The following is a 25,769-nucleotide window of genomic DNA, read 5'->3' as shown; positions in this document are numbered from 1 at the left end:
GGGGGGCATGTGTGGATTTATTTTTGTTTACATTAAATTATCCTGTGATGCCTGTAATTTTTTATCAATCTAGACTTGCACAGAACATTTATGCACATGTGAAGTTAATATTTACAACAAAGAAAGTAGGTACTGTTTCACTGGTGCGGTTTCTTGTCTGTTTTTAACAAAGAATTTCTCGAAAGAGGAGTTGTGCAACGGATTAATGTAACCTTTACCTCCAAACATGCCACGATAATGCAGAAAGAATGCAGCGTACTTCTGAAACACAGGCATCTGCTTTTATCTGCAGTTCGTTCAAGAAATAACTGAGGAGTACTGGGCTGTGAATCTTCACGTATCTTCATTATACTGTACAAAGTCTCCCAAACACATTCTCTTTATCTACAAAAAAGGTAGTGTTTTTGTAGATAAAGAGAATGTGTTTGGGAGACTTTGTACAGTGAAAACAGTGATCTCAGCAGGCCAAAATCTGATTTTCACACATGAGAGCGATTGGTGTGAAAGACAGACACGCATCTAGTATGAGTTTCATGCTCTTTTTCTCCAAGGCCACTCGTGCTGGTGGTTTGATTCAGATGCCAGGCAGTGTAAAGGAGCAAGCCTGTTGTGCAGGGAACAGACGACTCCTCCACTTTGGCCCTATCTGCAACTTGAAGCAGTAAGAGATACTCCTAAAAACTGGTATAAAACCTGTTTTTTTTCTCTGCAAAATGCATTGGTCTGACATAATTACTGAATTTCTCCAAAAAGACCTGCTTAGACCAGTATAAACTAGCTTTTGTGATGGTGAGTGGACCAATTCATAATAAAAGACAAAGAAAAACAAAAGGCAAAAGAAATTCAACCTTGGAACTTCTGATAGCAATCAGCTAATGCAAGGAGGGGAGGTTTTGTGTTTCATTGTTAACTCTTGCATGTTAACTCTTCAGTTTCTCGTCTCATCTCCTCATTCAAGTTTAACATCTCCAAAAAAATATGTATATGTAGTAGATGCCTGCCCGTGGTTAACAGGATATGAGATCACATCCTTCCAATCTAAATATTTGTCATGTCTAATAAATCTGTAGAAATATATACCCACCCTGTCCCATATCACCCACACATGAGTAGGTTACAAGTTTGGCAAGAAACATTTGAGACTCCACAAGCCTCCATTGTGAGCTCCATTAACATATTCAGCAGTCTGGGAGCGTTTATCATGCTTACAGACTAAAGGCGTGGACTTTGGACAGCTCATCAGAGCTATGGAGGCTTGTGGGAAAACTATAAACCAACATATCCTGTAATTGCCATTGAACTGAGTGACTGAGGAGTGATGATAAAGTCTGATACATATCACAGACTGGAATCCATGTGGTGGTTCAATGTGCTGCATTTGTGCAATGAATTCACTTCCCATTTTGTCAGGCTGATTATGGTAATCTAGTATTGTTATAGTAAGAGACAGTTCACCAGAAAGAAAAAAAAAGAAGGAAAGAACATTCTGTAATTGTTTACTCAACATCATGTCACCAGTAGTGATGAACCACAATGAATATTACCCAACTGTCCAAATTTAATTAGTTCGGGTAATTAAATTTGGGCAGTTGGGTAATTTTTTCAGGGTGTTGTGTTTGCTGGTGATAAATTAAAGTAGGTGTAGTGAAGGTCTTCAGAAACAAGGTGCCTTTCGATATTTCATTTGAACAAATTTGAAATATTGCTACTATACCACAGCTGACATGTTCACATCCTTGAAAAAGCTTGAATCAAATGTCACTGTTTCAGTTTCGGTTTGTGGTGATGCACGAAAATTTCTGCAACTGAAAAAGTCTGAAACTGCCAAAATATTCAGTGTTTGGTCATTTCGGTCTAGTATTTTCCATTGCAGAAATTTCAGTTCATAAATACAAACTGGTATAACAGGAATTACCAAAAACAATGGATTTTTGGTTTTGGCTGAAATAATTGTGGTGGGCCGAAACCAAAAAATAAGTATTTGCAGTTGCCAATATTTCAGTGCATCACTACAAACCAGTATGCATTCTGTTCTTCTATGGAACCCAGATGATATTAGATGAATGCTTTAACCATTTAGGTCCATACAATGAAAGCAAATGGGGTCCAAAACCACAACAGCCCTTAATGAGGCTAGACACCATATTGAATTTAATGCTAAAATGAGGCTGTGAGAGAAAGAGTACAGTCTTTACAATGGCACGCATTGTATAAAGGTCCTAGATCATAAAATTTTCACTGTTTTATGGAGATCTTTAATACAGAATTTTTTTTTCCTCAGAAAGATGTTTCATCAGCTGAACAATCAGTATGGTGTTAAACAACAGTACAATCCATTGAAAGCACTGTACTTCTATTCTTTTTTTGTATTCCTGCCGAAAATTAAATATGGCGCTACCCAGACTCTATTGACTTTCAAAATATTTTCTGTGTGTTACAAAGAAAGAAATTGACACAGGTCTGGAACGACATGAACATTTAAATTTTTTGGGTGAATTAGTCGTTTCGCAAGACCAGACCTAAAAGAACATCTCCAGAACTTACCAAGTACGGTCATCACCGTTTTGATGAGCTTGACCGGCGTCCTCTTTCGATTTATAGATCCAGAAGTGTGTGCCTTCAGGACAACAGTCTTTCTCATCACATAGATGTAAATCCTCAAGTAAATGCCCACCATGATGAGGAAGAGCACCAGGTTCGACACAGACCAGAAGATCAGGTAGCTCCGGCTAAAGATGGGTGCCAGTTTGGAGCACAGGTCCAGACTGCAGATACAGTTCCAGCCCAAACTAGGAACGGCCCCCATGAATATCGATATCCCCCACACAAGGGCAATCAACAGGGTCACCCGACGTTTGTTGAGGTTACTGTGAACCTTCCAGTTCATGATGGAGATGTAGCGCTCGAGGGCAATCACCAGGAGGTTTGTCAGGGATGCGGAGAGACTTGCGTCCAGCAAACCCTGCCGAAAGAAGTAGCCTTGAACAGTGAGATCGCGAGATATTTTCCCTGTATTGAACATGAGATACACATAAGCGATCCCGGCGAGAAAGTCTGAGGCGGCAAGGTTGGCGAGGAGATAGTAGAAGGGGTAGTGAAACCTTCTGTTTGTCACCACCGCCGCAATAATCATGGCATTGGCCACTAGGATGAAGCAACAGCAGATGGATCCAACGACCTGAACCAAGATGAGCTGCGTATGGTCCCATTCATCTGAGGTTATGTTGCTGTTGTTGTAGAAAAAGCCCATGGGCTGATCATGGTAGCAAACATTAGACTTGGCCATCTTTAGACAAAAACCACTATGACTGGAAAGAAAAACAACACATAAGTGTATTGTCTGAGACTATAAAGCTTCAATTATTTCAGTTTGTTTTTCATATGAGTCATTTATCTGAAAACCAATAATTCAAAAAGACAAAAACGCCACCAGGGTAGCATACATGACAAAAATACAATCAACTAAACAACAAAGAATGCAACATAAACACTCAAATGTACATAATTAATAACGGATAGACTGACTTTTTGAATAAAATCCAAATAAAAGCTATAATAATCGCCCCTTTAAGCATTACATTTTATTTTACCGCAAGTACACTATAAACTTAGGTAAAATAGTTCATGCTTTTTACATTTGAAACATTTTTGCAGTGTTTTAGAATAAAACTACATGTATTTTGTTTTAAAGGATAACATTTTTTGTTCAAATGTTACATTTGGACTATGGCATTTTAACGTTTTTTACATTTTTAAACAGTTTTTCTCAGGTTTTATTTCCATTTTAATCACATCTCGTCTTCACTTGTTGTTTTTCAACTGTAATGTAGTCTCTAATTATTTAGTCTGAGCCATGAAATGCTGTTTCAGATCGTTTTACATGCACGTTATACCGCAGAATACTACCAAAACAAACCGAATCAATCAAAATCCCACGAGAAATCAAGTTTTGGCGATGTTATCCCCTTAAAAACTTGACCAAATATATGAAACTCGTATAGCAACGTGCAGTGATATATAAAGCTCTCTTACCAGTGACAGACTCGTCAGGTTCTCAGTTCACTCTCCATTAGAGGTCAAAAGTATCGCGCAAATCCGGCGTGACTCCACAAACACAAGGCGACTCTGAGTCAAGTATCTGAAGAAGTTTGATCTTGAGCTTCAGCGAGGAGAGCGGGAGGGATAGACTCATTGTGGGCGTGGTCACCGCTTTCAATTGTTCATTAAAAGTAAATACAACTTCACGTTATGAAAAGAAAATAAGGCTAAATTTGCAATGTATCTCATGAGCCGAAGAACTCAGGTAATTAACGTTAAGTGTTTAAAGAAAAATACTTTACTAGGTTCAAACGAAGTCAGTTTGTGTCATTTGTAGATAAATTACGTGTTTATGAGCGGCTTTTTCTTTGTCAGCGTCTATTTCGTAAAGTTACACAATTTTACTCAGATGTGTGAGGTAAGGGAGGATCCACACCATTGAACATACATTGAGATTTAACGTTAGTCTGAGTTATTTTATCTTCTTGGTCCTATTGTTGAACATTTAATATTTAAACAGTCACAATGAACATAAGAAAATAGGCATTGTCTAATGTATTGTATGAAAATTGACCAATTTATAGCATAGGAGATGCTGTACAAACCATATTCATTAAGAGATTTGTTATTTTGGTACCATATTGTTCTGCATGTCTTCGTTGTGGTTGTAAATATATGAAATTGAGAAAAAAGTTCAATTGTATACCATGAACAATAAAATAAAAGTAAATCAGTGTTGGGGCAGGTAGACCAGGTAAATCACAGATTTCAGGATTGAGTTTCATTTCTTATAGAAAGAAGAAGTGAAGCCGTTATTCTAAAAACCAAGCACTTCTGATTCAATTGGTTTTTGAGGTCAAGAAAGCACCTTCAGCAAAACTCTCTCTTTTAACAACCCAACTTGACCAAATATATGAAACTCGTATAGCAACGTGCAGTGATATATAAAGCTCTCTTACCAGTGACAGACTCGTCAGGTTCTCAGTTCACTCTCCATTAGAGGTCAAAAGTATCGCGCAAATCCGGCGTGACTCCACAAACACAAGGCGACTCTGAGTCAAGTATCTGAAGAAGTTTGATCTTGAGCTTCAGCGAGGAGAGCGGGAGGGATAGACTCATTGTGGGCGTGGTCACCGCTTTCAATTGTTCATTAAAAGTAAATACAACTTCACGTTATGAAAAGAAAATAAGGCTAAATTTGCAATGTATCTCACGAGCCGAAGAACTCAGGTAATTAACGTTAAGTGTTTAAAGAAAAATACTTTACTAGGTTCAAACGAAGTCAGGTTGTGTCATTTGTAGATAAATTACGTGTTTATGAGCGGCTTTTTCTTTGTCAGCGTCTATTTCGTAAAGTTACACAATTTTACTCAGATGTGTGAGGTAAGGGAGGATCCACACCATTGAACATACATTGAGATTTAACGTTAGTCTGAGTTATTTTATCTTCTTGGTCCTATTGTTGAACATTTAATATTTAAACAGTCACAATGAACATAAGAAAATAGGCATTGTCTAATGTATTGTATGAAAATTGACCAATTTATAGCATAGGAGATGCTGTACAAACCATATTCATTAAGAGATTTGTTATTTTGGTACCATATTGTTCTGCATGTCTTCGTTGTGGTTGTAAATATATGAAATTGAGAAAAAAGTTCAATTGTATACCATGAACAATAAAATAAAAGTAAATCAGTGTTGGGGCAGGTAGACCAGGTAAATCACAGATTTCAGGATTGAGTTTCATTTCTTATAGAAAGAAGAAGTGAAGCCGTTATTCTAAAAACCAAGCACTTCTGATTCAATTGGTTTTTGAGGTCAAGAAAGCACCTTCAGCAAAACTCTCTCTTTTAACAACCCCTAAAAAAAACATGTCACCAAGTTTCTAGAGTGCATTTTAGCATGATTTCTAATTGTACTGCTTTGAATAACAAAGCAACCCAAAAAGAAAAGCACACACACAAAGGGCCTCTTGTAGTTTGCAAATACAAAATACTTTTTATTATCTTCCATTCCCTCACCCAAGGTCTTTCTCCCAGTGAGCAATTGCTTACTAAGCAAGTCACGTAGTAACTTGTCTGCCTTCCCTGTTAATTGTGGGATGATGATGATAATGAGCTGTGATTCACATCATAAAGTATGATCATATTCTCCACCAAGACAAAAGTTGCCTCGGCTGAGTGAACAATGCATTCTTAGAACTCCGGTGTTGCACATACGCATTACAGTCATTCCTTACGCACTTCACATATTTGAAGCACAATATTAAGAGACTTTATCTTTCAAATATTTCTAAACATCTCTGAGGTAACATGCCAAAGGGCTGATATAAAAATCAACACAAATGTGTAATTTGAAGCAACTCTAATGTAAAACATGAGCAGACAATCCACATAAATAATATCATAAAAGATATTTCCTCTACTATCCAACATTAAACAGGGATAATTTTACAGATTGCACATCAAAATGCATCCAACATCATCTGCGGTTGCCATTTGACCCACAAAACGCTTCATTTTTTGCTCTTAATTGCATTGTAGTGCACTTTGGCAGATATGATTTGGTATTTATCCGTTTGCTAATGCAGGTCTTATCGGTTCCTAATGAAACTGGCATGTTCACAGGAAGATCTTGCTTCCTGTGTAGTACATGAACCATGTACATGGAGCGGTAAACATGCTCACATAATCTTTCCCTTATTCAGCTGCAAATCCGTTGCAGTTTTCAGTAGATTCAACATCGAATCTGTCGCAATGGTCAACTGATGAGAATGATGGTGTCGTCTTTGGGAACACTGCAGAAAGAGCACAAATTAGGTATATTGAGTTGGCATTTTATATATTTGTGCATAGATGATCTGAAACCTGTCTTTGAACCAACTTACAGTACAATTTTGAGTTCTGATGGTTTTTCAGTGCAGATTTTGTTTGCACAGCTTTCAGCCTTTATATAAATGTGTTTGGTTGCAGTTCCCAAAGGAAGTGAAACTAAAGATTCCTAAACAAACTCAATTTTGGAGTCCTGAAAACTTTGCAGGTTAGTTTCGTTGCAAATTAGGTAAATTCCTTAAAATCGAACTGTCCCTTTAAGTCTTTTTGTTAAGAAAAAAGTTGGTTCTATTCTATTTCTATTCTATAGTTTGGGGTTAGTATTAAATTAAATTGATTACAGTTGTTACAAAAATGCAAAAATAAATTACATTTCAAATATATTAAAATAGAAAACATTTTAAATTGTAACAATATTTTAAATTTTTTTATGTTTTTACTCTAGGCCTTTATATATTGCTAATATAAATGCAGCCTTGGTGAGCATATACTTCTTTCAAAAAATAGTAATAATAATAAAATAAAACGAATAGATAGATAGATAGATAGATAGATAGATAGATAGATAGATAGATAGATAGAAATGTGGTATATTTTAATTTAAATTAAAATTTATAATTCATATAGAATTTATATTTAAATGTGAATTGTTTAGAATTTTGAATAAAGAATCATTTTGAAAATGTATAATATAAGGGGTGATAAATGATGCCAATATAGACTGAATCACTCAAAAAGATAATGAAATATAATTATGGTCCACTTGTTGAGCAGGAATACCAGTTGATCTAATCTGAAGATGATGGAAGATTCTCCTAAAACCCAATTTAATCCCAAAGTACTGTAATATCCATGCTGAAATCCAGTCAGTGCAGCATAAGAGGCTTTTAACCTGATATTTAGCATTTTTTATGTTTTTACTCTAGGCCTTTATATATTGCTAATATAAATGCAGCCTTGGTGAGCATATACTTCTTTCAAAAAATAGTAATAATAATAAAATAAAACGAATAGATAGATAGATAGATAGATAGAAATGTGGTATATTTTAATTTAAATTAAAATTTATAATTCATATAGAATTTATATTTAAATGTGAATTGTTTAGAATTTTGAATAAAGAATCATTTTGAAAATGTATAATATAAGGGGTGATAAATGATGCCAATATAGACTGAATCACTCAAAAAGATAATGAAATATAATTATGGTCCACTTGTTGAGCAGGAATACCAGTTGATCTAATCTGAAGATGATGGAAGATTCTCCTAAAACCCAATTTAATCCCAAAGTACTGTAATATCCATGCTGAAATCCAGTCAGTGCAGCATAAGAGGCTTTTAACCTGATATTTAGTCGCAGCATCAAATTATAGCCGGGCTTTCCATCGCATCTGATACTCAAGCAAACAATGAGTCCTCCATTCGGAGTTCAGTTTCACGTTTTCTCGCATTGCAACCCAAAACAGCTAGAAACTTACAAGACAAAAAGCTCTAGCAATATTCCCCAGAGGGAAAAAAAAAAGCACAGTAACAATAATGGGCATCATTATGGGGGCAACTTTTTCATTTCTAAACTCTCATTTGTTTATCGTTCCTGCTAGGCAAGGGCAAGCCTTTTTAATTTTTTCCCCCCACAGAGAACATTTCTCTGTAATCAGCACTTTGCTGGGTGTGTCTGTCATTCTCTCCCACCACTAATTCCATTTCTCATGCCATAGTGGGCTGATCTCAGCTCTGGAGGAAACACTGCTGCCCTGCAGCTGATGTCTACGATTATATGCTGTACCTTTTGCAGCAACACAGCATAACTGAAGGCTGGACGGTTTCGGCTTCACCACACTCTGTGCCGACCCCCTCCTGCCCCTGGAGGGGGAAATCCTCCTTCTGCCCCATCAGAAACCGCTGGAGCTCTGTCATGGGGAAGCCTGTCGTTTGGTAACCCTAGACAAAAAGGAGAAGTTGATATGAAGCGCTAAAAACAAGTACAGTATAGTAAGAGCTATGGGTGTGGCCGATCAGGGGGGCGTTCGGTTGTGACCTCTGGTCTTCCTGTGGACATTCAGAAGACCTTTGATAATGCTAGGGCTCCTTTGACTAGGAGACTTTATTCTTCCAAATGGAAGGTTTTCGTGGTGTTTGGCTCATGCAGTAGACCCAGTCAGCTGCCCGATTAGTTCAGTGCTGGAGTTTCTGCAGGAGAAGTTCGCAACTGGAGCAGCTGCTTCCACCTTGAAAGTTTATGTTGCTGCTATTGCTGCTCGCAGGGATGTGTACGAAGTCACCCTAGGTAGACAACATTTGATCTCTTCATTCAAGCATGGGGTTAGGCTTCTGAGGCCGGCGAGCCCTGTCAGTGTTCCTTCCTACAGCCCAGACCCGGTTATGTCCCCAAGGTTTTTTCACTGCACGTCATTTTGCTCACAGGTTGTCGTGCTTCACTCATTTATCCTCCTCCTTTTGCTGTCTTCACCTGCTCTGCCCATTTCGAGCTTTGAAGCTTTATGTGGACCACTCTAGCCCGTGGCAAGTCCTCCCAATTGTTGATGTGTTTTGGTGCTGGCTGCAGAGGGCTCGCCGCATCAAAACTTAGGATTTCTCATTGAATGAGGGATGCCATCTCGCTTGATTATGTGGTGCGAGGTCTCTATTCACCGCTAGTCATTCGAGCTCATTCTACCAGGAGTGTTGTCTTCTCTCAAGTTCTTTTTAGAGGAGTTCTCCTGGAGGATATTTGTGTGGCGGCAGGATGGTCCTCTCCTCACACTTTTATCAGGTTTTATAGTTTGGATTTAGATGCAGCTCCTTTCTGCTTGAATCAGCAATTTGAGGTTAACCTGGTCTGTTTTGCAACGGGACTGATATGGCAGCGCTTAGCTTGGTGGGTGTGGTATATCGTTCCCATTGCGTCATAGATATGCAGTGTTGAGGGAACCTATAAAAAAGAACGTCTCGGGTTACTCATGTAACCCATGCTCTCTGAATAGGGAACAAGATGCCGCGTTAACTGCCAAGATTCTCACACTGCCGACAGGACTTTTTCGGCAGGAAATCTGAGGAGCAGATGGCACACTCACTAGTATTAGATTTGGCGACGTGGTGACGTCGGGTGGAGCCAATGTATTGGCATGTTTCCATTCGGGCTTCAGACATTTGGCACACAAAGGGGGTGTTCCCACTGCATCATAGCTACGCAGCGTTTCGTTCCTTGTTCAGAGAACGTGGATTACGCGAGTAGCCTAAGATATTTTACAATGCAAAGTTTGAACGAAGCCTTTTTTCACTGAAAAAAAGTGAAGAAAAAGAAAAGCACTGTAAGAAGTCAGAAGTCAGAAAGAGCTTTATTAACAAGTATGTTTACACATACAAGGAATTTAACTTGACGACAGGATCTTCCAGTGCAGAAGAAAGTACAGACATACTGCAAACATACATGATGTGCAGACATACATAGGAATAACACAGTAGAGATGGAATATAACACTAATATAAGAAAAACAGAAAATTATATAATGCCCTATATACAGAAGTAGAAGTATAGAAACATTTTTAATTGTTTAAATTAATGTACAGATATGTTATTTACAAGTGTGCAGTTTACACTGTACACATTTCGGATTCTGTGTATAAATATGTCAGTTATGGTGGATAATGTATAGTTATGAGAGTTTTAATTATTCGGGCTGAATATAGCCTGAGCGAAAAAACTGTTCTTGTGCCTGGCTGTTCTGGTGGTTGGTGCTACACGTTAATTAACTGGTGTAGGCCATATAAAGCTCAGATTCAGCTTTGGACACTTTGTTTACTATATATAATATTGACAAGATCATCTGTCAATGATCTTATCTTTATACTCAAACCTCACTGAGAGAAGGAAACTAGACACTGTGTTAAGCTGCTGTGTTAATAAAAACTTGGACTCTGAGGCTACGTTTACATGACAACGATGTAGTCAAAAACGAAAAAGTTTCACGTATACACGACAATGTTTTCGAAACGATTCGCGTTTACACATATCTGCGAAAATGGCCAAAAACACTGTATTACATATGCCAGGCCTCAACGATTCATTTTTCCAAACCCCTCCTTTGCGTGACGCTAATCTGCGGTGATTGGTCGATTTCATGTCGTCATGCCTGTAATGCCTGATAAAGTTTGTGAGGCAGTGCTGCTTTGTGTACAGCCATTACCGGAGAAACAGCTATTTTTACAGCTCCAAAAGCGGCACCTAGTGGCAAATAATTAATTTGCATTTTCATTCAGACCAAGTCTTTTCTCTGCCATTTAACAGATCAGCTTCACCTGGTGCATTCTGGCTGGGAGGGGCACCCCCAGCAGTCAGTTGCTGTAACAAGAAACATATAAATATATAAAAATAATACAAATTAACATAAAAATAAAAAAAATATCAAATTATTACTTTGATCTCTGCTGAAAATATGTTTTGGTGTGCTAAATTTATTGGCAAAGCTCACTCTTCCTCCGAGGACTCTCAACTAGTTAGCAGACGGAGGTAGCACTCCTTTCGTCCACCCGCTCTGTCTCTTTATTTTCTTGAATTATCTCACTCTCAACTTCAGAATCAGGAGGACTTGGCTGAAAGGAGTATTTTCACACAACCTCTGAAAAGCAAATAGGCCTATATAAAACAACACTGAGTGTAGTAAGTAATTTATATATGCTATTTCTAATACCGCATGTTAGCTTACCAATTACAAACCTCCTTAGCCTCAGGTTCTGAAAAGGTGTCTTTTGGTTTGAGCCATTCCAGTTCAATTGATTGGCTAATGAATGGCCAATCAATGTTGTTAGTATTCTCCTAGTTGCATTACAGGGTTGCCTACACAAAACCTGCATGGGCCCAAAGATACTTAAGTTGCTCTGGGCCCAAACGGGCTGGCCCACACTGGGCCATCATTGGATTAATGTGGACAGTCCGCTAGTGTGGCCTGCTCACAAGAGCCCGCGGTGAGCCCAAAGCTGTGGAACTGATGTCCTCGTCATGTGGAAAACTGGTGCAAGAGGTAAAATACCAAAGAAAAGGAACCTTGGCAATTGTAACAATAAACTGAATTGAATGAGAATGATGAAAACAAGTCTGTGAGGGATAGACTTAGTCTTTATAATGGCATGCATTGTATAAAGGTCCTATATCAGTTAATTTTCACAGCTCTTTTTTCAAAAGTCTATTCAAAGTCTTTTATCATTTGAACAACCAACAAGTTGTTAAACAACAGTACAATCCAATGAACCACTGAAGCAGTAGATACCAGTTCTTGACAAGAGCAGGCTAGGTTAAGAACAGGAAAATCCTGCATTGACCACATGTGCTATGACAGATACATGAACAATCCCATGAATGGAACAGCACACTTTACAATGTATTTGTGGACTTCTGACAGCCTTCACTCTGAGCATCACAAATCAATGTCATCCAGCAGAACCAGTTATTTGAAGCTTTTCTGGTAATCACTTGTCAAACAAGGCTGCATCCTCTCATCATCACCAGTGTTGGGGGTAACGCATTACAAGTAACGCGAGTTACGTAATCAGATTACTTTTTCAAGTAACTAGTAAAGTAACGTATTACTTTTTAATTTACAAGAGAATATCTGAGTTAATTTTTCAAATAAGTAACGCAAGTTACTATTTTTTTCCAATTTATTGATTGACAGCTCTCCTGTCCCCATGTTGACAGAAATCAGAAGATGTTACTGTAGTTCTAAAATAAATATGAATATGCATTAATTCATCTCACTCAAAAAAACAAAAACACAGATTCAGTATTCCTCAAAATGAATATAAATAATGCAACTCAGAATATGACGCAAACTTGCAATAATTAAATGTTAAACAACACAAATATCCTTTATGTATTTATTCCCATTCTATTAACCAATGTCTTTGCTTCTGACCTTCGATGATCCAGTTCAACCGTACTAATAAGCAAAAATTACTCTAGACAAACATTTGTGTGTCTTTTTTACTGCTGAAGTGTGTTGAAATTTCATCTTCTGCATTCTACTGTACGGACGTAAATTTACTTTCCCTTCAGCCTGAGGCGTATTCATTTCACTTTTGGTGTGAAAAGGCTTTTATATTTGCCAAAAATATAACTTTTTTTATTTTAAAAACAAACAAGCAAGCCCTGTCCAGATTTAAAAAGTAACGCAAAAGTAACGTAACGCATTACTTTCCATAAAAAGTAACTAAGTAACGTAATTAGTTACTTTTTTTATGGAGTAACGCAATATTGTAATGCATTACTTTTAAAAGTAACTTTCCCTAACACTGATCATCACTACCCTTCACTTTGGCATCTGAATGGCTGATTTGGTAAATCAATGAAAGAAAAATCAAGAGATCCAGTGGACACTCACATTGACGTTTGAAAACCTGGTTGGTGTTGGAAAACAATGCTGACTGTATTTGGTTTCTCTCAAGTAGACACCAAGACATGCAGCAGAAGGTCAAAGTCTTCAGAGACAGACAGAATCATCTGCCTCAAAGTCAACAGCAAAAAGACACTAATAAAAATGAACTCCAGAGTTGAAACAGTGGAGCAGTTTTTCTTAATTGGCAGAAAAATTACAGTTGATGATGACTACAAGAAATAAACAGTATCATCAAAGCAAACCAAGCATATTCTGTGCTCAAACCCATATGGAGGTGCACCATATGAAATACAAATACCAAGATCACACTTGTATGGCTCCAAATATTGGAAGACAACTACTGCCATCGAGAGTAAGCTCGATGTCTTCCAAACCAAATGCTTCCAGTGCTTATTGAAGATCGCAACTTTTGCTCAAATGAGCCTTATTCCAAGCAACCTGTTATCCAAGACATAATGCGGTTCCCAGCCAGAAGCGTTACTTGAACACCAGCTTCGTTGGTCTTCGGAACACAATTTAAGATATTTTGGATGAAAACTGGGAGACTTGACTGTCCCATTAACTGCCAAGTAAATTGCACTGTCAAGGTCCAGAAAAGTATGAAAGACATCGTCAGAATAGTCCATCTGCCATCAGTGGTTCAACCGTAACGTTATGAAGCGACGAGAATACTTTTTGTACGTGAAGAAAACAAAAATAACGACTTTATTCAACAATTTGTCTCCTCGGTGTCTCTCCGCATCACCGTAGCACCATTTTGGAGAATAACCACTGAACACAAGCAAATCACAGTGTAAATACACGTAGAAAACGTATCCTTGTGTCTCGGCTGACACAGAATAGGATACGCAGTTTGCATTCAGTGGGTATTCTCCAAAATGGCGCAACGGTGATGCGGAGAGACACCGAGGAGACAAATTGTTGAATAAAGTCGTTATTTTTGTGTGAAGAAAACAAAAATAACGGCTTTATTCAACAATTTGTCTCCTCGGTGTCTCTCCGCATCACCGTAGCACCATTTTGGAGAATAACCACTGAACACAAGCAGCGTACGCTATTCTGTGTCAGCCACGCTGTTTTCGTTCAAATCACAGTGTAAATACACATAGAAAACGTATCCTTGTGTCTCGGCTGACACAGAATAGGATACGCAGTTTGCATTCAGTGGGTATTCTCCAAAATGGCGCAACGGTGATGCGGAGAGACACCGAGGAGACAAATTGTTGAATAAAGTCGTTATTTTTGTTTTCTTCACGTACAAAAAGTATTCTCGTCGCTTCATAAAATTCAGATTGAACCACTGATGGCAGATGGATTATTCTGACGATGTCTTTCATACTTTTCTGAACCTTGACAGTGTAATTTACTTGGCAGTTAATGGGACAGTCACAAGCCTCCCGGTTTTCATCCAAAATATCTTAAATTATGTTCCGAAGATGAACGAAGCTTTTACGGGTTTGGAATGACATGGGGGTAAGTGATTAATGACTAAATTTTCATTTTGGGGTGGAGTAACCCTTTAAATAAAACGTTCTTTCAGTTGCTCACTGACTTGTGAAACGTCAGTCTCAATAAAAAACAAAAACAGAGCACATGCTATTTTTAATACAGCAAGTGTCTTTTAGTGAAGTAGACAAGGTAAGTTAAAATGTCCTTTTTAGCAATGCTTCCAAGCTGGAGCATTACTTCTGGAGTCATGTTAAATGTGCAAAGTTTTACACAAAGAAATGAAGAGCACTTTTAAGAAATGTGACACTCACTGCCAAAGAAGACTACAGATTTTTATTCTACATAAAATGGGTCGCCGCCATGTTGAGATCACATGATCCCCAGCTGTGTCAAGCAAATTGACTGCGTTAATAATAACAATAATTATTATTATATTTAATTTATACAGTGCTTTCAGACAGTGCTCACTTTACAAAGCATAATCATAAAAAATAATTTAAACAAAACAAGCAAATCAAACAACAAAACATTACTGACACAATAATTGAGCCTGAGTAAACATCATCAAACTGATCCAAAATAAATAACTAGAAAAACTGCCAAAATGTAAATTCTATGCTGAGGGGTGATGAAAGAAGTCGAAATTAAAAAAAGAAAATCAGTTTTTTTTTTGCATTTAATTAAAAGTGAATGACAAACAACTATGTTGATACAAAAAGTGTTCAGAGATCATTTTCATGCTGTGTTTCTTGAACTGGAGTTTTAAAGCTTGAATAACCTTCTTCGACAGCAATATCTGCTGATGCTCCCTGCAGAAACAAAACAAATTTCTGGTCAAAATGATGCAGGATAAACAAACACATTACATACATACACAGTAGTAGAGGGTATGAGCAAAGTGTTTAGTAGTGAGAGATGGCATATTATGTATTTGATATGCAATATTCAATGAAATTGCTTCAGGTTTGATGGGATATACAGTACAAGCACAATGTAATGAATACTGCAAATGTACATGCACTATTGACAACATACATAAATAAAACTTAAAGGGGTCATATGATGCGATTTCAAGTTTTCCTTTCTCTTTGGAGTGTTACAAGCTCTTGGTGCATAAAGAAGATTTGTAAAGTTGCAAAGACTAAAGTCTCAAATCCAAAGAGATATTCTTTATAAAAGTTAAGAGTCAACCACGCCTACCTAAAACGGCTCGTTCTAACACGCCCCCACATATCTACGTCACTATGTGGAAATATTAGCATAATGCCGCCCAAATGGGCACACAAAGAAAAAAAGGCATGGTTTCAGGAACAGCAGTCGTGTTGAAGCAGCCATGTCAGAGAGACGGTGTGTGTTTCAGTGCGAAAGCAAAAGCACTTTATTTGGCCTTCCGGAAGTAGATGCAATTAGGAATCATTGGTTAAGATTTATTTACAACAGAACAGCACAATCCAGATGTTCAAATTTGTGCAACGCATTTTATGGATTTTATTTTTTAACCTAGAAGAGTACAAGGCTGGCTGTGCACAGAAAAAAAAGGGTCAATTCAGACTTTGCTATGACAATCTGGCGCTTCTGAATCAGCGACTGTAAGTATGTTTTATTATTAGTTTAAGTATTTGCTATTGACTGTTCAAAAGGGCAGTTTTGCGCAGCGCAGAGTAACGCGTCGTGTGTGTGTGTGTGTGAGGGGAACAGGGTCACATCACAGGAGAGTGAACTGCCTGTCAGAAATCATAGCACGTCAGCTGTCTTAATCGCGGCTTGTGTACTGCATCATCACTGTGTTTGTCACGCGACTCTGTTGCCTTTTCGGGCTTGAACTAATGGTAAAACTAACGACATTATTAACTGTCTTGATATTTACTTTGAAAGCTGAAGCTCGCGATTATGGTAAGGGGCGTTACATTTCCGATGCGTGCTTGTGGTGTTTGGCCAATCACAATGCACTGGGCCAGCTGGCCAATCAGAGCAGACTGCACTTGTCAAAGGAGGGGGCTTTGTAGAAAACTAAGCGTTTGAGAGAGGCGGGGCATAGAGGACCTACAATAATGTACAGTATTTAAAAAATAATGTGTTTTTTGAACTTTAAAGCATGTCTACATATTCTGTTACACCAAATACACAAAACAATGATCTTTAAAAATAGCATCATATGACCCCTTTAACACAGATGCAACAGAACCACAGACCTTTTAATATAACATCAACTATCATATAATTGTAGCTGTAATGACAGACATACAGTGTTGAGCTTGCAAAACGTAACCTGCAGCTTCAGGACATTTTGAGCAGTCGATCTCCTTTTAGTGCACATAAAGTGCTGCAATGTTTGAATTAAAGGAACACATTTACAAAATTTCTGAATGGTAGTATACCTGTAGTTGTTTATATATATATACAGTGGGGCAAAAAAGTATTTAGTCAGCCACCAATTGTGCAAGTTCTCCCACTTAAAAAGATGAGAGAGGCCTGTAATTTTCATCATAGGTATACCTCAACTATCAGAGACAAAATGAGAAAAAAAATCCAGAAAATCACATTGTAGGATTTTTAAAGAATTAATTGGTAAATTCCTCGGTAAAATAAGTATTTGGTCACCTACAAACAAGCAAGATTTCTGGCTCTCACAGACCTGTAACTTCTTCTTTAAGAGGCTCCTCTGTCCTCCACTCCTTACCTGTATTAATGGCATCTGTTTGAACTCATTATCAGTATAAAAGACACCTGTCCACAACCTCAAACAGCCACACTCCAAACTCCACCATGGCCAAGACCAAAATTGTAGACCTCCACCAGGCTGGGATTAAAAAAAATAATACTTACCTCATTCCCTTGATTAGCTCCAAGTGTTTTCACTTCTGTTTGAGCAGAAGGCACATTGGTTACAGACTCGCTTCTGTCTGGACTCGGTGTGTCTTTCTGTTCTGTCTTTTTGTCCTCAGTAGATGCATTTTTCTCCTTTTCCTCAGCTTTCACTTCAGGCTCTGCATTTTCCTTTGTACCAGGATCCACCTCCTCTGTCCGCTGCTGAAAATCAGTCTCATCATCGCTGGACATGCTACCTGCAGCGCGCACAGTCTCTACCCTCTGAGTCCCTCTGGGAACGCCGGAAAATTCCTGTTGGAGTTCCATGCTTCTGTCCTCCTGTCTGTTTTGTGGGGCATGAGCATCTGCTGCCCTGACGCCCTGGTCACCTTGGTTTCCTGCTTGATTTACTCTGTTTCTATTGTCCTGTAGCAGCTGTGGAGCATCACCTCTATCCCAAGCTTCCTCATGCTCCCTTAGTTGAGGAGCTTGGCGCTGTCCTATCGCAGGAGGTGGCTGATCCCGTCGCCAACCGAGTCGGGGCAAGCGAACTGCTTGATGTATAGCTGCTTGAGCACTTCCATACATGAACACCTGAGAAGAGCAAAGATGACTTCGTACAATAACAAATCAATGATCCTACAATATGTTTGCTGTTCACAGCTCTTACAAAGATGGCGAGTGCAATGATAAGCAGCACAGGTAACTGAAGAGTGACTGGAAGATCCTTCAGCAGGGCTCTGAGGAACTCGCTGATTCCCTGCCCAATTTGCTTCAAAGGATCCGTGATGAAGCTGGTTATGGTGACTGTGATAGCCTGGAATAAAACCCCCAAGAAAATATGAATGGATTTAATCTTCAACTATGTGTTACAGTTCTGATAACAGCTTTTAAAATATCAGATATCTACTAAGAATTGCATGCACTATTGGTGTTCATTTGCATACATATTATTTGAAGTGTTGCTATTTAGTCCAGGGTGGACATGTCTGTATTTTAATTTTTTTATCTAGATGGTCTTTAATTTATCTAGAATCTAGATAGTACTTAATTAGGTTCAGATTGTTTTACACTGAATATTTTCACTATCAACCACAAAATTATCAGTCGACTTCAAGTCTCTTATCAAGTTTCTCGTTAGAAACGAAAAGATACAAACCCTTGTTGGAGGCACAAGCAAAATAGGGTTCACCACCAGGACCTCGTAGTATTTTTTGCAAGGATCATCTTGAAGAGTCCATGTGCGTCTGTACCACTCTAAATAAACAAGGAGGAACAACAGTTCATCTCAAAATCATTATTGACCAACCTTCACGTCATTTGAAGAATCTTACTGCTATCATACTTTTGGAGCGTAAAAAGATCTGTGAAGTGATTTAAGTTTCACATCACACAGGTTTGGAATGACATTTAGGTGAATAAATAATTCAATTATTCAAGTTTTTAACAAATTCTTATTACATTAAGCACCTCCTCACCTGATAAACTGTCCTTCCAGTCCAGTTGTTTTAGCCCAGTGCATTTGCCATTGAAGCTCTCCACCTCCACAATGTTCTTCTTGTGTTCTGCAAAGGCAACCTAGTCAAGAAAAAAATATTTAAACCAATTTAACTCTTCATTGTACAATACAGTGAACACACCTTTCAACTCTTCATAGTCATGTGTTCAGTACTGCTTTAAAAAACACGTCATAGACAGTCAACAGCACAAGAATAATTACCATATAAAGATGGAACCAGTTCCAGATCAAGCTAATAAAAAAGCAAACAGCAAACATTCTCCAGAACTGGACAAGCCAGGAGACCACAGACCAGAGCTCAGTGCTGATTATGGCTACAACAATCAGAACAATCAAAGAAACCTGTAGAAAAAAATACAGCACACATTAATTTTGTATTATTTCTGAGATTGCTGTAAAAGACCAATCTTTTGAATATAATTTAAATACAGTTATTTCATAATTTATCTTTGAATGCTTTAACAAGAACTGACCTTTAGGGCGGTATCAGCATCTACATGAAACGTGTCTTCGAAACGCCACTTCCAGGCTTCGTGGTCGTGGAGTTTGAATCTGACCAGAATTTGACTGAGAGCCTCGTCCATGGCTCCAGTGGTCCAGTCGTTCTCTTCATTCAAAAGCTTCTGGATCTCCGCCAGCGACTGCTTGGAGAGCTTCACCTCAGCGTCATAATGCCTGGATGTCTGTCCATCATCAGGCTAAAGATTTTAAAAATGGAAAAGATGAAAAACCTTCACCAATGTAGATGAATGTCAATTGAATTCCCTGGAGAAAACAGAGTCACATACCAGGCCAAGTTTTGAAGTTTCTTTAAGGAGTTTGGTAAGAAAACGCTTGAATACTGGAAGACATACTGGGTTTACAGAGGTGGTCCCCTTCTTTTTCTGTTCATCAAACTAAAAAAGAGATAGCACAAGAAATAATAATGAACATTTATTTTCAGTTATTCAAAGTGCTGAATGGTACAATACTAGTCTTCAGTACTTAAAAAATACCAGGGTAATTCCACTGTACCATGACCAAAAAACATGGCAGTACCATTTTGTTTTTGAGACCTACTAAACAAAGGTATATTTCCATATTTTTCCACCTCTTTTTGCAAAATCTCTAGTTTACGGGTGCACTCAGACACAACAGGACACTGTTGCACTTCACAGGATTCGGAGCTGAATTCCCTTCTCTTGGTTGGCACATTTGGGTAACTGGCAGACTGTAAAACAAAAAAAGTTAGAATATGATGCAGATTTGTGTTTCCTGCAAAAATGACAGTGCTTGCAAGGCCTTATGTGACAAAAGACGAATCACACTTTGTTGACATGTCAAGTATAAGGTGTTCAGTGAGGTAGAGAGTTGTTGACTTGGCTAAAGGTGAATTGAACTGTCCGAAAGAAATTGTTGAACTGAGTTAAGGTTCAGTTATATTTACTGTTGTTCTACAAATTTTCGCCAGATAAATCCAGCAATTTCAAAAGGAATTCTGGTGATTTGGAGTAACGTTATCACGCCAGGACTAAAGACTTCCACAAGCAGATTTCGCAATGGCTTCAGGTTAGGGATGGGCGTATCGATCCTAAGTATCGATATATCGATACTGACGCGAGTATCGAAAGTATCGATACTCAAACTAAAAATATCGATACTAAGGTGTGTTTTATTTACCAGTGATTTTGTTTATTTAAAATAATAATAACAATGCATACAAATGCATTGAATTGGACGAATAACCTTTGTTTGCAAGTAATTTTGTAGGATAGAACTATTTTCCTGCTCATCTGAACACACGCAAATGTTGCAAGACAGAACCAATCAATCACAGAGAGAGTTCACTCACTGCTGACAGTGCATTTAAACAGGGCTGCTTTTACCAAAAGTATCATAAGAAAGCATTAAAGCTTTTGGGAACGGCAGCCCTGAACAATGCTTATCAGAGGACAGAAGGACAGAGTTATTTCACAATAAACAAACTGAAATCGTAGCCTACATAGTTTGTACAATTACATTATGAAAGATAATATAGATCATGTTCTATTCTGTAATGTTAATAGAAATCATACAATGTAAGAACAAAAAGGTTGCATTGTATGAATGCAAAAGCCGGTCACTGGCAGTCCCTTATGAAAATGAACCATTGTTTTACTAAAATGACCGTAGTTCAACTGTAGTATTTGTAGATTTGAATCATGTGTAAAAAAAAAACACATTTGAACCATGTGTAAACAAAAATATAACCTAATAAATTACAATTAAGGCATATTGAATGATAAAATGTGTTTTAAACAAAGTTTAGTGCTTATCATTACCCATTTTACTCTTAGTAATTTAATAAATTTCATCATTTAAAAGTTTAGTTCAGAAGTATCGTATCGGTATCGACGATACTGCCTTGAAAAATATCGGTATCATATCGAAAACTGTATCGCTGACCAACAGAACCTGACTTCTTCGTGAGCTGTTCTCCATACATGGCTATACTATTAACAATAGAAAACATAACTTTTTGCAAGCATCATTTCTCTACTGTGATCGCCCTTTAAACAGGTTTTTCGCTAAATAATTAAAAGAAATTTCAGTTTAGGTTTGCACGAGCTCGATAAGGACTTATGGTCTGCAAATGAAAGAAGTAACTTAGTCGCTGAACTTTCACTTTTGGAGGACTATCCCTTTCAAAAAGTGCGTAAAACCTTAAAATACGTAGCTTTACAACTGCTAAGTTTGAATGCAGTCTGTTTGCACTGAAAACAATGTTGAGAAACAGAAGAGGGATTTAAATGTTCCGCATGCACAGTAAGTTAATACATCAGTAAACGGACATATGGTTTAATAAACGCATTTGAACGACACCTCCGAGGGCTTTCTCATGCGCTTTGTCGTTGGGTCGTAGTTGAGCATGTCATATGGATCGATCCAATCATCGTCGTCCTCGTGGATATTAGCATTCGCGATAACAAACAGGCTACAACAAATAAACAAACTCCAGAGCCCAAACGACGACCAGCGTGGCTCCTTCATAATCTCCGCTGGAACAGAAAACAACGAGAAAACTCAGACTTACTAGTAAAACAAATACTGACCGATTATTATGAATGGTATATATAAAGTTCAGATTCAGCTATCTTGGACACTTTGTTTATTAACATCATATGTTAATCTGTTTATCCTACATTGCCTTACAATGTACTAAATGAAATATACTAAAATCTATTGGCCGCCTGAAAGTTACACACTGATGGCTAAATAATGACAATATAGATTAACTAAAAAATATTAATCCAACTAGGCACCAAACATTTCCTTACATGTTGGAAGACAGCTGTCATATACCGCCACATAGAAAAACACACCCAGATCTATAACCGTAATTGGCCAAAACCTCAAATACGGATTCTATGTACTCACATCTATGTGCAGGCATTTGTGAAGAATTTTCTTCGTTGGAGCAACTCCATAACTTCATGTGGCACTCATCGCCCCCAAGCGGACAGTGTTATATCTCAAATTCAACCTTGTTTTCTGAAACAAATGGACAGCAAAAAAAGAAAAAATCTGTTAAAAAAAACGTATAATGAATGTATTTTAAAAAACGTATAATGGCTGTATATGTATTTTTATTTAGCATTTTCCTATTGTTAGGACCTAGTTTTTTTTTTTTTAAGTAAATAAATGTATACACATACACACACACACACATACAGTGGGTACGGAAAGTATTCAGACCCCCTTATATTTTTCACTCTTTGTTATATTGCAGCCATTTGCTAAAATCATTTAAGTAAATTTTTTTCCTCATTAATGTACACACAGCACCCCATATTGACAGAAAAACACAGAATTGTTGACATTTTTGCAGATTTATTAAAAAAGAAAAACTGAAATATCACATGTAAAAATTTAAGGGGGTCTGAATACTTCCGTACCCACTGTATATATAGCTCTCTCTCTCTATATATATAAATGATAAAAGTGTTGTTTATTATTTTGTTTAATTCGTGCATTGTCTAAAGATATATGATTGTTATATGATTTTGTTGTTTTCCTTATATTAAGATTATATTTCAGAAATGATTATATATGCATTTTAATTTATGAAATATAAACACATAATAATGATCAATGATTAAAACATTATATATATATATATATAGTTCTCTATATATAAATGATAATTTTTTTTATTATTTGGTGTTTATTTCGTACATTGAATAAAGATATGATTGTTTTTGTTGTTTTCATTATAATATTAAGTTTATATTTCAGAAATTATGATTATATATACATTTTAATTTATGAAATATAAACACATAATAATGATCAATGATTAAAACATTACATTGATATAATTTTGATCAAATAAATTAAATGGTACATTCGTGTACACAACATCACAGTGACAATCACAGATTCATTTCAAAATGAAAATGTTTCAAAAAAATGAATGTAGAAGAATCAGTGAACTGTTCATCACGCTAAATCCCATAGTTTCCAAAACTGTGTTTATTTCCATGTTCAAATAAATTACTAATACACACTTTGTACGTCAAGTGATTGAGAGAGTCCACTAACTGTCCTCTGCATCAATACAAAAAGGTGCTCAATTTATGTGCAAAAGTGATGCATATTATGCATATAAATATATGCATGAGGAAAAATGACAATCCAAAATAAAAGCATTCCTAAAAATGCTTGAACCCATTTTAACAGAGGAGGATGACTTTCACCAAACTTTTATCCTCAGTATTTACGCAGCGTTGCGTCACTTAGATTGATTTAAATAAAGACATGACTATTCATGCGGCATAAACAGTGGCTCAGTGAGTGAAGTCTATAGTGCAGTGTGCTATACAATGATCTTATAATTTAGCGTTTAAGCCTATACAAAAGCTCATATTTACAAGACATTCAGTTCAAGAAGTGTAACTACAGAGAACATCACCTGAAGGCACAATTCAGCTCACATTTTCAGTTTCGTTCACTTGAAATAGCAAAATATAGAAGCAATGCTACGCGTGGCTTTTTCCGTGGTTTAGTTGTTTCTGAATTGCAATATATTTGACAATAAAGCCGTTTCTTCCAGTAGGCATGCGATTCCAGATGTAGACATGACTAGGACTGAGAATCAACAGCTGTTCTTTTTTTCCCTCATGTGAGTGTACTGAAGTTACAAAGAAATACAAACAAACACACATTGACACACTCGTTCACTCCGGTGTTTGGCTTCTGCTGTGGTTAAGGCTGATATGCCCACAGTGTGACCGTCTTATCGGCTGAGGAGGACAGGAAGGACAGGTCTCTGGTGTGCCACCGGCACTGGATCACTTTCTCAGCGTGTTCAGCGACCACACTGACCGGCAGCGTTTTGGTGAGATCCCCTGCAGAAAAACAGGGCAATTTAACGTGCATAAAGTGACAGTGGGAATTATAATGATATTCATTATTACTATACCTGTACTTTTCCCACTGTACAACCAATACAAACAACATTCCCACTGTACTTTTCAAAACCAATAAAAACTACATTTATCATTGTTAATACTATTAATAATAATAATAATAATAATAAACCAATTTATTGAAATAAAACGTATGAAATGACATTCACAAGCCATAATCTTCAATGTGGCAAAAGAACAGTGGTATTTAATTATATTATTATTATTAACCGATCCATTGAAAAAATAACTAATATGAAATGGCATTCACAAGCCCTATTACTTTGCAATGTGACATTTACTGTCATTTTGAGTGAACATCTAATTGTACAAGAACTAGGGATGCACCGATACCACTTTTTCCAGTACTCGCCCGATACCGATACTTTTATTTTTGGTACTTGCCGATACCAAGTACCGATACCAATATTTTTATTGCATTTGTAAATTTTTTAAATATTGGGTACAGAAACCAAAAGGGTGTGTGTAATGTTAGTTGGTTAACTTCATTTATCAAATAGATACAGTCAAACCTACATTTATTCAGACACCTTCAACATTTCTCACATTATAACAGTTTATTCACTATAGTGTAGAACATGGTAATAAAATATGACAAGAACTCAGAGTTAAACGGAGTCAGAACAAATTCAGCTTGATAATGTCAGATAACTTTGATAGAAAGGCATGTAATGGTTCCCTTTCATGGGAACCTCGAACTGCGTCGAAATGGATGAAGAGAGCGAAGAAGCTGAGGCTGAGGCTGAGCCTTCTCAATCCTCCTGCCCTGCGTATGATGAGCTCTTAGAGGTTATGGATCTGGCCATAACCCTCCAGCTCAGGTGAGCCTTCCTTCCTGATCTCCATACTGAGATCGAGAAGGAATGGAAAAGGCCGTTTTCCTCACGCATCCATCGGTTTCAGCATACCAGTTATGCGAATATCGAGGCGATGCGCGAAAATGGCTATGAGAGAATGCCCCCTGTAGAAGAGACGCTAGCTAGCAATCTCTCTATGGGAGAGACATTGTCTCTCAAAACTCCCTCCTTGCCATCCATACCTCTTCAAGCTACATCTAAATTGAATGGCAAGGCATACGCAGCAGCAGGTCAGGCTGTTGCTTCGCTGCACACAATGGCGGTGCTCCAAGCATACCAGGCTGATCTGCTGAAAGACCTGGATAAAGATGAGGGCCTTTCTTCTGACGAGATGGCGGAGTTGTGCCGCACCACGGATCTTGCTCTCCGTGCTACTAGGCAGGCTGCCTCTGCCATGGGCAGATCTATGGTGGCGATGGTAGT

General features: G+C 37.6%; 3 protein-coding genes across 6 annotated transcripts in view; all 3 read right to left on the bottom strand.

Annotated features, from left to right (window-relative positions):
- The window catches only part of lpar3 (lysophosphatidic acid receptor 3), a 10,042-nt gene extending 5,034 nt beyond the window's left edge, over positions 1-5,008 (bottom strand). Inside the window, exons 1-2 of one of the 2 annotated variants that reach the window (XM_016250097.1) lie at positions 4,998-5,008; positions 2,545-3,308 (exon numbers count right to left, since the gene is read on the bottom strand). In XM_016250097.1, the coding sequence (XP_016105583.1) occupies positions 2,545-3,286 (742 nt within the window). In that variant the 5' untranslated portion in view covers positions 3,287-3,308; positions 4,998-5,008. Of the gene's footprint in view, positions 1-2,544; positions 3,309-4,032; positions 4,278-4,997 lie in introns of those variants that run through there. The other variant, XM_016250096.1, reaches the window with a different exon arrangement.
- Positions 5,009-14,896: 9,888 nt separating this feature from the next.
- LOC107564923 (chloride channel CLIC-like protein 1) lies at positions 14,897-22,491 on the bottom strand. Of its 3 annotated transcripts, none has more exons than XM_016250092.1 (12): positions 22,439-22,491; positions 21,884-22,059; positions 20,133-20,252; positions 19,831-19,938; positions 19,516-19,740; positions 19,244-19,384; positions 19,002-19,101; positions 18,683-18,780; positions 18,194-18,340; positions 17,542-18,117; positions 16,961-17,038; positions 14,897-15,524 (listed from the first exon to the last, which is right to left on the bottom strand). In XM_016250092.1, the coding sequence occupies exons 1-12, from the start codon at positions 22,452-22,454 to the stop codon at positions 15,438-15,440; spliced, it is 1,872 nt and encodes a 623-aa protein (XP_016105578.1). In that variant the 5' UTR covers positions 22,455-22,491; the 3' UTR covers positions 14,897-15,437. The 3 variants fall into 3 exon arrangements, with proteins under 3 accessions (XP_016105578.1, XP_016105580.1, XP_016105581.1); XM_016250094.1 differs by lacking the exon at positions 22,439-22,491 and adding an exon at positions 22,339-22,410; XM_016250095.1 differs by lacking the exon at positions 16,961-17,038.
- A 1,677-nt stretch (positions 22,492-24,168) lies between these two features.
- The window catches only part of LOC107564929 (WD repeat-containing protein 47-like), a 22,311-nt gene continuing 20,710 nt past the window's right edge, over positions 24,169-25,769 (bottom strand). Inside the window, exon 13 of the mRNA XM_016250102.1 lies at positions 24,169-24,408. Coding sequence (XP_016105588.1) covers positions 24,266-24,408 — 143 coding nt within the window. The 3' untranslated portion in view covers positions 24,169-24,265. The remainder of the gene's footprint in view (positions 24,409-25,769) is intronic.

This window comes from Sinocyclocheilus grahami, unplaced genomic scaffold, assembly GCF_001515645.1.
Source record: "Sinocyclocheilus grahami isolate Dianchi unplaced genomic scaffold, SAMN03320097.WGS_v1.1 scaffold971.1, whole genome shotgun sequence".
In the NCBI taxonomy this organism is placed as follows: Eukaryota; Metazoa; Chordata; class Actinopteri; order Cypriniformes; family Cyprinidae; genus Sinocyclocheilus; species Sinocyclocheilus grahami.
Note: the sequence above shows the minus strand (reverse complement) of the source record. Positions and strands in the feature narration are given on the sequence as shown.